At 36.5% G+C, this 12,780-nt stretch overlaps 1 protein-coding gene across 16 annotated transcripts in view; it reads left to right on the forward strand.

Annotated features, from left to right (window-relative positions):
* The window catches only part of THOC2 (THO complex subunit 2), a 128,629-nt gene that overhangs the window by 81,942 nt on the left and 33,907 nt on the right, over nucleotides 1-12,780 (forward strand). For 15 of the 16 annotated variants that reach the window (XR_010838744.1, XR_010838742.1, XR_010838743.1 and 12 more), the window contains exons 13-18: nucleotides 5,918-5,959; nucleotides 6,397-6,527; nucleotides 6,625-6,726; nucleotides 10,792-10,876; nucleotides 11,528-11,621; nucleotides 12,025-12,105. Coding sequence is in view for 13 of the 16 variants with exons in the window: in XM_067024043.1 (XP_066880144.1) it covers nucleotides 5,918-5,959; nucleotides 6,397-6,527; nucleotides 6,625-6,726; nucleotides 10,792-10,876; nucleotides 11,528-11,621; nucleotides 12,025-12,105 (535 nt within the window). In the remaining 3 variants the exon portion in view is untranslated. Of the gene's footprint in view, nucleotides 1-5,917; nucleotides 5,960-6,396; nucleotides 6,528-6,624; nucleotides 6,727-10,791; nucleotides 10,877-11,527; nucleotides 11,634-12,024; nucleotides 12,106-12,780 lie in introns of all 16 variants that reach the window. The other variant, XM_067024039.1, reaches the window with a different exon arrangement.

Below are 12,780 nucleotides of genomic sequence, written 5' to 3' on the forward strand. Positions count from 1 at the left end.
GTAAAAGCTGTTTTTTTTGAGAAGATAAACAAAATTGATAAACCATTAGCCACACTCATCAAGAAAAAAAGGGAGAAGGCAAGTCAATAGAATTAGAAATGAAAAAGGAGAAGTAACAACGGACACGCAGAAATACAAAAGATTATGAGAGATTACTACAAGCAACTATATGCCAATAAAATGGACAACCTGAAAGAAATGGACAAATTCTTAGAAATGCACAAGCTGCCGAGACAGAACCAGGAAAAAATAGAAAATATGAACAGACCAATCACAAGCACTGAAATTGAAACTGTGATTAAAAATCTTCCAACAAACAAAAGCCCAGGACCAGATGGCTTCACAGGCGAATTGTATCAAATATTTAGAGAAGAGCTAACACCTATCCTTCTCAAACTCTTCCAAAAGATAGCAGAGGGAGGAACACTCCCAAACTCATTCTATGAGGCCACCATCACCCTGATACCAAAACCAGACAAAGTTGTCACAAAGAAAGACAACTACAGGCCAATATCACTGATGAACATAAATGCAAAAATCCTCAACGAAATACTAGCCACCAGAATCCAACAGCACATTAAAAGGATCATACACCATGATCAAGTGGGGTTTATTCCAGGAATGCAAGGATTCTTCAATATACGCAAATCAGTCAATGTGATACACCATATCAACAAACTGAAGGAGAAAAACGATATGATCATCTCAATAGATGCAGAGAAAGCTTTTGACAAAATTCAACACCCATTTATGGTAAAAACCCTGCAGAAAGTAGGCATAGAGGGAACTTTCCTCAACATAATAAAGGCCATATATGACAAACCCACAGCCAACATTATTTTCAATGGTGAAAAACTGAAACAATTTCCTCTAAGATCAGGAACAAGACAAGGCTGCCCACTCTCACCACTGGTATTCAACATAGTTTTGGAAGTTCTAGCCACAGCAATCAGAGAAGAAAAAGAAATAAAAGGAATCCAAATAGGAAAAGAAGAAGTAAAGCTGTCACTGTTTGCAGATGACATGATACTGTACATAGAGAATCCTAAAGTTGCTACCAGAAAACTACTAGAGCTAATCAATCGATATGGTAAAGTAGCAGGATACAAAATTAATGCACAGAAATCTCTTGCATTCTTATACACTAATGATGAAAAATCTGAGAGTGCAATTAAGAAAACACTCTCATTTACCATTGCAACAAAAATAATAAAATACCTAGGAATAAACCTACCTAAGGAAACACAAGACCTGTCTTCAGAAAATTATAAGACACTGATGAAAGAAATTAAAGATGATAGAAATAGATGGAGAGATATACCATGTTCTTGGATTGGAAGAATCAACATTGTGAAAATGACTCTACTACCCAAAGCAATCTACCGATTCAATGCAATCCCTATCAAACCACCACTGGTATTTTTTACAGAACTAGAACAAAAAATTTCCCAATTTGTATGGAAACACAAAAGACCCCGAATAGCCAAAGCAATCTTGAGAACGAAAAACAGAGCTGGAGGAATCAGGCTCCCTGACTTCAGACAATACTACAAAGCTACAGTAATCAAGACAGTCTGGTACTGGCACAAAACCAGAAATATAGATCAATGGAACAGGATAGAAAGCCCAGAGATAAACCCACGCACATATGGTCACCTTATCTTTGATAAAGGAGGCAAGAATATACAGTAGAGAAAAGACAGCCTCTTCAATAAGTGGTGCTGGGAAAACTGGACAGCTACATGTAAAAGTATGAAATTAGAACACTCCCTAATACCATACAGAAAAATAAACTCAAAATGGGTTAAAGACCTAAATGTAAGACCAGACAGTGTCAAACTCTTAGAGGAAAACATAGGCAGAACACTCTATGACAGAAATCACAGCAAGATCCTTTTTGACCCACCTCCTACAGAAATGGAAATAATAACAAAAATAAACAAATGGGACCTAATGAAACTTAAAAGCTTTTGCACACCCAAGGATACCATAAAGAAGACCAAAAGACAACCCTCAGAATGGGAGAAAATAGTTGCAAATGAGGCAACTGACAAAGGATTAATCTCCAAAATTTACAAGCAGCTCATTCAGCTCAATAACAAAAAAACAAACAACCCAATCCAAAAATGGGCAGAAGACCTAAATAGACATTTGTCCAAAGAAGATATACAGTTTGCCAACAAACACATGAAAGAATGCTCAACATCATTAATCATTAGAGAAATACAAATAAAAATTACAATGAGATATCATCTCACACTGGTCAGAATGGCCATCATCAAAAACTCTAGAAACAATAAAAGCTGGGGAGGGTGTGGAGAAAAGGGAACCCTCTTCCCCTGCTGGTGAGAGTGTAAATTGATACAGCCACTATGGAAAACAGTATGGAGGTTCTTTAGAAAACTACAAATAGAACTACCAAACGACCCAGCAATCCCACTTCTGGGCATATACCCTGAGAAAACCATAATTCAAAAAGAGTCATGTATCAAAATGTTCATTGCAGCTCTATTTACAATAGCCAGGACATGGAAGCAACCTAAGTGTCCATCAACAGGTGAATGGGCAAAGAAGATGTGGCACATATGTAGAATGGAATATTACTCAGCCATAAAAAGAAATGAATTTGAGTTATTTGTAGGGAGGTTGATGAACCTGTAGTCTGTCATACAGAGTGAAATAAGTCAGAAGGAGAAAAACAAATACCGTAATGTAACGCATATATGTGGAATCTAAGGAAAAATAATGTCATGAGGCACCTAGGGGCAGGATCGGAATAAAACACAGACCTACTAGAGCATGGCGTTGAGGATATGGGCAGGGGGAAGGGTAAGCTGTATTGAAGTGAGAGAGTGGCATGGACATATACACACTACCAAACGTAGACTGGATAGCTAGTGGGAAGCAGCCGCATGGCACAGGGAGATCAGATAGGTGGTTTGTGACCACCTAGAGGGCTGGGATAGGGAGGGTGGGAGGGAGACGCAAGAGGGAGGAGATATGGGGATATAGGTATATGTATAGCTGATTCACTTTTTTGTACAGCAGAAACTAACACATCATTGTAAAGCAATTATACTCCAATAAAGATGTTAAAAAAGAAAACAAAACCAAAAAAACAAACCACTTGTAGGGTGGTTACAAGGACTCAGTGACAGGGCAGGGATAAAGACACAGATGTAGAGAATGGACTTGAGGACAAGGGGAGGGGGAAGGGTAAGCTGGGACGAAGTGAGAGAGTGTCACGGACATATATACACTATCAAACGTAAAATAGATAGATAGTGGGAAGCAGCCGCATAGCACAGGGAGATCAGCTCAGTGCTTTGTGACCAGCTAGAGGGGTGGGATAGGGAGGGTGGGAGGGAGGGAGACGCAAGAGGGAAGAGGTATGGGAACATATGTATATGTATAACTGATTCACTTTGTTGTAAAGCAGAAACTAACACACCATTGTAAAGCAATTATACTTCAATAAAGATGTTAAAAAAAAGAAAATAAGGACAGTGACAATAATGCCACTATTTAATTAGATGTAGCCTAAGTCACAAATTTAAATATTTTTCATTTTTTTCCCTTTTCAGTTTTTCCATGGATGTGGGGGGGGATGGTTCAGGCGCTAATGTGAGTGATGGGGCCGCCAGAAGAGGCTTCACTGGCTTGCCTGCTGCTCACCTCCTGCTTTGTGGCCCGGTTCCTAACAGTCCTTGGACGGGTACTGTTCCTCGGCCTGGGGCTTGGGGACCCCTTCTCTAAAGTAGCATTTGAAACATTCTTGGGTTAGAAGTACTAAAAATAGGACATTAGTATAAAGATGTAAGTTATCTCGTTATATCTGTGACTTATTCCAGCCTTTATTTCTCAACTCTCCAGAATCCCCTTCTTGATTTTCCCGCTTTTTGGGGGTGGGGGGTGGGGCTGTGCTCAGTAGTGTTCTGCAGCCCCGTCAGCTGCTCTGTTGTTATAGGGCAAGATTGGAACCTGCTTGGGGTCATTTGTAGCTGATGATCTGTGTAGACATAATTGTGAGTGCTCAATTTTATTCAAACTTAAAAATTCAGTTCCTCACAGTACATTGGTAAGTGTAGTCTTGATCTTAAAGAGATCCTGAAAGATAGTAATCTTGTCTGTTCCTCGAAGATAGGAACTCTCTGCTGTTCATCTTTGAATTCACAGTGCCTGGCACATAGTAAACAAATGAATGAATGAATCCTTTCTTTCTTCAACTTCTGCCTGGCCATTCAATGAAACTTTTAGTATTCTGTTGTGGGAATGGAGAGTTTTGTATGTGCTCTGAATTAAAAAGCAAATTAAGTTCAACTAAATGAAAAAGAAAGCATCAGGGGAGTGGAATGTGTAAAGAAAATCACTTTTACATGCATGTACATCTTGTTTGTTTTTTTTTTGTTGTTCATCTTGGTTATAATTAGCCTTTGATAGGAACCTTTTCTTACTGCTCTTTTAGATAGCTTCCTTGTGCTTTCCATATTTCTTTCTCTCTTTCAAATTTTCCTGCTTGTGAAATATAGAGAATTGACAAATAGACATTAAAAACTAATATAAGTATCTAGTTAGAGGAATTAGGACAGCTTAGTAACTAAGAAAATGTTTTATTTGTATGGAGAAAACTATGTATAGCTTTATTAGGTTCAGTTGAATCATAGTATACTAGCAAAGGAGTAGCTTAACTGCCTTTATCCCCAGCACAATACCATATAAACCTCATTCTTCCAATTATCACATATCGTTATTTCTGCCTCCCAGTGTACATGCAGTATGCTACCAGAATTACCATCCCCCTCCAACAAAATAAAAGCAACTATATGGTTTGTTTTCTGCTAGGCCACTCCTTCATAACCTGACTCCTTATTTGCCGACCAGGATGTATGTTGACTTAATAATCGTTTCTGTGAAAGGGAACCATATCTTTTTAACCTGCCAATTAAAAAAGTGTGATTCTGTATGTTTTCCCATCAAGGTAACATGGCCGTCCCTGAATTAGTCTTATGTGAAAATGTTGCATGGAAGTTAGACTTCCCTGTAGTAACACCCATTAAATTACTCAAGCATGAAAACATACATGCACAAAATATCCTTATCTACCAATAAGGTATGTTAGCTGCTATTAGCTTTTCCCTTTCTCATACTTGGTATTGAGCTAAATACATTCCAGAAATCTAGATTGTCCTTGAGTATCAGTGCTTCACCTGTCCTTTTGGCCTTTGCGCACTCCCCCAACACTCCACCTGCCTACACACACACAAATGTTACTCACAATTTCATTTTGAATGTATAGACAGCGTTGTCAAACGTGGCACTTCAGCAGCCCACCTGCAAATCACTGATAAAATAATGACCCAGGCTTTTTCATTCAGTCTGTCCAAGTTAGGAAGTGGTTTGGTCTCTGTCAGCAATGATATTAATACTTTGGGCCTATTTCTTAGGGCTTAAGTAGTGGTGAATTAAAACATAGCTTTGGATTTCTTTGGGTTTAAGTTTTGTTGTCGTTGCTTTAGTGTTAGATTTTACCAATTCTGAGGGGGAAAACTAGAACGTCTGGAAGGAGAAATGCCAATGCATGATAACTAAATTGCGCTGGCTACAATTTTATAATAAATACTCAGATCAGTTTTAGGGTGCTTTGGTTTGTGATAATGAGGTTGAGAAAAGAATTGGCTTATAAAACTGGCATTTAAAATGCATGAATGTCACAAATTATTTGGAGGTTAGAAATGTAGATGAGAATTTTAAATGTCAATTGGTAATACTGACTGTATGTAAAATCTACATGTGTGTAACAAGTAACAAAATAATTCACAACTACATGCAAGTTAATTTTTTTTCAAATCAGAAACAAAATTGTGACAGCATAATCTTAACCTTTTTGCATTTTATTTATAGTTTTTTTTAATTTTAGTTTCAGTCTGATGGAAGCAAACAAGAAGATAAAGAGAAGACGGTAAGAGACTAGAAAAATCCAATGTGTCTAATGTTTGTCTAGGTACAGCATACTGTAAATTTTACTGTGAACAAGCTTTAATCACCTATGTGAATAACTATTTTATACTTTACATGTTAAATGTAGCTTTTGGCATATCATGCAAAGTATCTTTTAAGATTGACAGCCTCCTGTTTTTGAGGATTACCATGTTGAGAAAGGAAAAGGGATAAAAAGTCCCTCATTCTTGCTATCCCTTTCCTTCCCTCACCTCATTTGCTTTTTTAGATGGAGAAACACAAATAACCATTGTGAAAAGTACAGTGATAGTGTGGGGAATTAGATATGGTGTGTTATTAAATTAAGGAATGGCAATTTTTCCAAGGCTTACATAAATTTGTTTGGGGGGATTAATATACACCTCTTAACTGAAATAATTTTTCCTCCATTTTTCGTAGGAAGTTATCCTTAGCTGCTTGCTTAGCATTACTGACCAGGTATTACTTCCATCTCTTTCTTTGATGGACTGCAATGCTTGTATGTCTGAGGAACTGTGGGGAATGTTTAAAACATTTCCATATCAGCATAGGTAAATACATAATATTTTTGTATTTTTAGCTACTGTTCTAGTGCACTAACCTCTAAGTGTTTAACTTTTCCTAATTCTTCATCTCATCATTTTCAAGATATCGTCTGTATGGCCAGTGGAAGAATGAAACTTACAACAGTCATCCACTTTTAGTAAAAGTTAAAGCTCAAACAATAGACAGAGCCAAATATATCATGAAGTAAGTTTTAATTTATTTTTCTTCTTAATATCTGGATCTGATTTACTTTCTTTCAGCCAGCTCATGTCTGAGCCTCAGTTTTGAGGAAGCCCAGGAGTATTTGCTAATGGTGTAGCTAATTATATACTACACATAGAGTGACTATTAATTTTTGTGGTTTTTAGCTCATTTTGACTACCATGTTAGTTTTCGTAGTTGTCATGTTTACACAGCTATAAAATCTAATTAAAATCCTCTTTAGGATGCATTGATTATATTATAGGATGAGGTTTTTTTTTTTTTAAGGAGAGCATACTGTGGTATAGCCTTTGCTCAATTTGCATAATACATTCAGTGGAATGTACAAGGTAGTCAAAGTTCTAGGAATTTCTGTTGAAAGTTATAATAAAGATTTCTTTTTTCTTTTTGGAAGATCTAGTAGAATCATGCAGAACTATCTCCTTAGGGAGTCAACTTTTGAAAAATTTCCAGTTTTTTCATTTGTGTGCTTTATTTTCATGTCATTAGAAACATAAGAGTGATGTTAATCTATTGATACTTCCTGATAAACTGTTTGAAGTTTAATTATGAAAATTGTATACTTCAGATCAGTATTGGTTTAGATACTAATTACACTGCTGTATTTCAAGGGTTTTCAGCAAGGCTGTTTATTGTCATTTCTTTTACATTTGTGCAGTCGTATGGTTATTCTAATTAGAAGTAGTGCATTCACTAGTTTAACTAGATTTAACAGTATGCAGTGACACTTTCTTTTTTTAAAAATAAATAAATTAATTTATTTATTTATGGCTGCGTTGGGTCTTCGTTGCTGTGCACGGGCTTTTTCTAGTTGCGGCGAGTGGGGGCTACTCTTTGTTGTGGTGCACGGGCTTCTCATTGTGGTGTCTTCTCTTGTTGTGGAGCACAGGCTCTAGGCATGCGGGGCTCAGCCGTTGTGGCTCACAGGCTTAGTTGCTCCACGGCATGTGGAATCTTCCCAGACTAGGGCTCGAACCCATGTCTCCTGCATTGTCAGGCAGATTCTTAACCACTGTGCCTCCAGGGAAGCCCCCAGTGATACTTTCTTTGCTGAATGATATTGTCGTAGGTCAGAGTCTACCAGGGAATCAGGTGTGTGCACAATCACAGTCTGGTTTAATAGATGCTGTTATACAATATGTATAAAGTTCTATGGGATAATAGAGAGGAGAATGAATATTTCACCCCATGAAAGTTGTGGAAGGCATGGAAAGAGATGATATTAGAACTGGTCCTTCCAAAAGAGTTCCAGGCTTAAAAATTCCCCAAGTAGAGTTTCTAGCTTAACAACAACTGATATTTTTGAGGCCATTACTATGTGTGGTGGGTGCTGAACTAAGTGCTTTATATGGATTATTTAATGATACGTTAAAATTTTTTTTGATAAATTTATTTATTTTATTTTATTTATTTATTTTTGGCTGTGTTGGGTCTTCGTTGCTGCACTTGGGCTTTCTGTAGTTGCGGCGAGCGGGGGCTATTCTTCGTTGCAGTGCGTGGGCTTCTCTTGTGGAGCACGGGCTCTAGGTGCGCGGGCTCAGTAGTTGTGGCTCACGGGCTCTAGAGCGCAGGCTCAGTAGTTGTGGCGCATGGGCTTAGTTGCCCCGCGGCATGTGGGATCTTCCAGACCAAGGATCGAACCCGTGTCCCCTGCATTGACAAGCGTATTCTCAACCACTGTGCCACCAGGGAAGCCCTGATACATTAAATATTGAATCTGTCTCTTCCACTGTCTACCACCACTAACTTAGTTCTTTTATCTGGAGTGTTATAGTGCCTTGAATTATTCTCTTCCTTCAAAATCCTTTGGTGACTAAGCATTGCCTGCAGGTTATATATCAGACTTTATGGCTTGGTGATATAAGAGAACCTGCATGATCTGTCTCTCCCTATTTCCATCCTCATTTCCCGCCAATTCTACCTCTAGCTGTACTGAGCCCACTTATGTTTCCCTGAATGTGTTATGGTCTCCTTTTCCTTTGCATATATTTTTTGTTTCTTTTGTTTGTACAGGTTTTCCCTTACCTCTTTTTCCTCTCTCTATCTGGTGACCTCATCATTGGACAGTGGGCTCCAGTGTCACCTCTGTGAAGCCTTCCATTGCACATACCACCAAGCACAATTGGTTGTTCTTTATTTGTGCTACCACTACCTCATATGCATATAAATACTATCATACTGCTTATGTATATTGCTATGATTATTTTTCTTTTTAAAATTATCTAATTTTTTGACTAATTTATATATTCACATGGTTTAAATTGTAGTAGATATGAAAAGGTAGACAGTAAAAAGTCTCTCACCCTGTCCACTCAGTTCTCCCAAGGAAAAAAAAAGTGGTCACTGTTTAGTTTCTTATTTATCATTCCGGCTATTTTTATGTATATGCAAGTGAATACAAATATATTATTCCCTCCCTTTTTATACTACTGATAGCATATAATAAGTACTGTTCTATAAGTTGCTCTATTTGTTTAAGAATATAAAAATTTTTAAAGGGGCTTTAAATCTACCTCCCCAGCTGGACTGAGCTTGAGAGCAGGAGCTGTTACGCATCCTTGTATTCCTAGTGCTTAGCACTTTGCCTGTCACAGAAGACATTAATATGAATTAATGAATAAGTAAATTAATACAAATGTTTAACACAGAAGAATATGTACAGAATTTTTAATGTACTTGGATTTTTGTTATATTTGTAAGCTCAACTGTTTCACCAGCCTTGAATAATATGATTTTGATATTGATTGAACTTTTAAAGTTGAGAATGGAATGTATTAATTTATTGCTTGGGAATTTCACAAGTTTTGATTACTGTTTAAAACATGAATTTGCTATAGGGCATCTAGTAATTCATGCCACAAATGTTCATTGATTGTGTTCCATATGCCAAGCACCATGGTTGCTTGAGAGGAGGACATAATCAAGAGAATATTCCTTTTATTTATTTATTTATTTTGGTGTTGGGGGAGGGGAAGCAGAAGGGAGTGGGATAAAAAATATGGAAAGGAAGGGTTGGCTTTGGCCAGTAGGAGGGCTTGCCTGAAATAGTAGGGTGAGAAGTAAGGGCAGGTGGTGGTAGAACTTTATTTGTGCTTCAAATAAAGCTTCAAAGTAGAACAGAGTATAGCCAAAGTTTAAAACTGATGGGTCTCTCTTTTCCATGGGAAAAAAAGAAACTGGGTCATGCAGAATGGGAAAGGGAAGCAGTTGTTGATGAAATAATTTTGATTGATGGATCAGTTTTGTCATAAGAAGTTTCTTAAGATAATTATATCAAGTTTGTCACTTCCAGAATGGTCACATTCCTTGAATTGTCAACTAAATTCATTATTTGCTTAATTATATTTTCACTCTAGAAAGCTTCCTGTCACTTGTTAGTTTTTCAGGTTTCTAGATGTATTATGTAGTAATTTCATCAGAAGAGTTTACAATCCTGTGTAATAATTGTTTTGAATTTGTAAGCATTTCGTAGATATAAATTTCCAAAATGTTAGTAGAAGAATACTGAGTAGAGGGAGAATTAAGGAGGAAGGACAAGAGTAGAATTGATTTTTCAAGAATTGTTTACTTTGAATATGAAAACCAGAGAACTTCTTGTATCAAGGAGTGCAGCATTAGCTATTACTCTGTTAGGGTCACTGAGACAGATGGCATGAGGCATTTCAATGTATTACACCAAATTTGATATCTTAATCCCTAAACTGATAATGAGCCCTTCTAAATCTAAAATAATTATTCTCTGTAAGAAGAGTTTTATGTACTTGTAGAGTACGTTAAGAGTTTTAATGCTTATTAGACTATTACTATAAAATGAACATGTGCCTTTGTAAATGTTAAGCATTAATACAAAATTTTAATACCCTCTTGGAGAATGCCTAATCAAAATAGCCCAAGTCCTGTAGTAAAGCATATGATGAGGGTGGTTGTTTACATGGATCCATTTTGGATATTTGGGAAATAAAATTTTTTTCATGATGTAACAAAGCTACCAACATTAAAAGGGAAATTACTTAAGATGATCCCTGCCACCTTTTTCTCCCCTTGTAGGCGTCTAACCAAGGAAAATGTGAAGCCTTCTGGAAGACAAATTGGGAAGTTGAGCCACAGCAATCCAACCATTTTGTTTGATTATGTATGTTTTGAGGTTAATACTATTTTCAGGGATTTTTCTATTTGTAGTATTTAAATCAGCACAAGTGGAAATAGAATGATGTAGTTTAAAAATGTTTGATGGTTTTAGGGGACAAAAACTTTAGCAAATGAAACATTGTATGGTTATTCTAAAAACAAAATTTAGTATGTAATATATTTAACACATTGATCTACTTTTCTAATAATAAGTGACAGTGCTGTTATTAAACAGACTAACATTGTCTTGTGTACCACATTTTGAGTTATAAAAACATTAATAAAGTGATGCATTATTTGTTGATTTTAGTTTTTAGAAACATTTGAACAGCATTTCATTGTGATTCAGATATAACACTTTCATGTTTAGAAAGAGATTTCTAAAACACATTTGACATAAGTCTAGCCTCTATAATTCCAAAATTCAAGTTTGGATGCCCTGGAATTATTTCCTAATAGGAAATTGTAGCCAAAGAAAATATTTTCTAAGGAAATGATAGAATAGTAGGTTTTATATAAATACACAATGGAAGGAAACTAATTTTAAGCATTATTTCTTTTGAAAAATAAAAAAGTGTAGCCATTATTTAGTTAGCACAGTAAAAGTTCTCTTTTGATTAGTCAATGCCTTTTATTCTTTGTTGCTGTCTTCCAGATCTTGTCACAAATACAGAAGTATGATAACTTAATAACACCTGTAGTAGATTCATTGAAATACCTCACTTCGTTGAATTATGACGTCTTGGCCTGTATCCTTTCAGGTGAAGTAATAACATAGATTTCATGTTTCATAGATCTTAGTGGTGAATGTTTTATTTTCATTCTGAGTTCCTTTAGCAACCATCTGAGGTTGATTCAGTTGGCTGATGGAAAGGTTGACCAGTTGGGAGTTTGTGTGTGTGTGTCTGTGTTGTATATTGGGAAAGACAATGTTAAGATTACTAAATATCTTTGATATAGTTAGAATCTGCTTGCTGAAAGCTGGAAAAGAGGCTAAAAAAGAAAAGTTGGTACTACAGTGAGTGTATTTTTCCATAATTGGTAATAAATTGGAGCTAACAATTTATTTTCCAAGGGGTGGCTTTTTGTTGGTGTTGTTTTAGCGGTCTTTGTTAGGGATGTGGTGACAAATTTTTTCTTAATATATGAAAGATTGTATCATTGAAGCTTTAGCTAATCCAGAAAAGGAGAGAATGAAACATGATGACACAACCATCTCAAGCTGGCTTCAGAGTAAGTATTTTTATTTTTCCAAGGATGACATTTCCATCTGTTGTCATTGCTATGCTATGTATTCTGTTACCTGTATGCTAAGAGCCTATTTGTCAAGTGCTCTTGAGAATATCTAGCCACTCAGCTTGTTCTACAGAGGGTCCATGTCCTTGGCTGTGTAAGGAGGTTCATATGGTACTTAATTCATTTTCTAACTCAAGAGGCCAGTATTGACTGTGATAGCATTTGGGCAAGCATTACTGGGGAGATGAAAGTTCCCATCCATTCTATTATTTTAGAATAATTAATCTCTTTTTTTAAGATGTTTTCATGATGTGGACCAATTTTAAAGTCTTTATTGAATTTGTTACAATATTACTTCTGTTTTATGTTTTGGTTTTTTGGCTGCAAGGCATGTGGGCTTTTAGCTCTCCAACCAGGGATCGAACCTGCACCCCCTTCATTTGAAGGTGAAGTCTTAACCAGTGGACTGCCAGGGAAGTCCCTAGAAGAATTAATCTTAAGGGAACTATTCTCTCTTCTCTCCTTTCCATCCTGAGGTTCCAGTCACCTTAAAAGAACAAAAATTTGGTTGTTTAACAAAAAGCCCTAGCCTTGTTTTTTTTCTTGTACCTTTGATTTCTAGCAGCCGGTTACATTTTCTTTCAACCTGTTGTGTCTCTGATAGCTGAATCT

Source organism: Kogia breviceps, chromosome X (genome assembly GCF_026419965.1).
Source record: "Kogia breviceps isolate mKogBre1 chromosome X, mKogBre1 haplotype 1, whole genome shotgun sequence".
In the NCBI taxonomy this organism is placed as follows: domain Eukaryota; kingdom Metazoa; phylum Chordata; class Mammalia; order Artiodactyla; family Physeteridae; genus Kogia; species Kogia breviceps.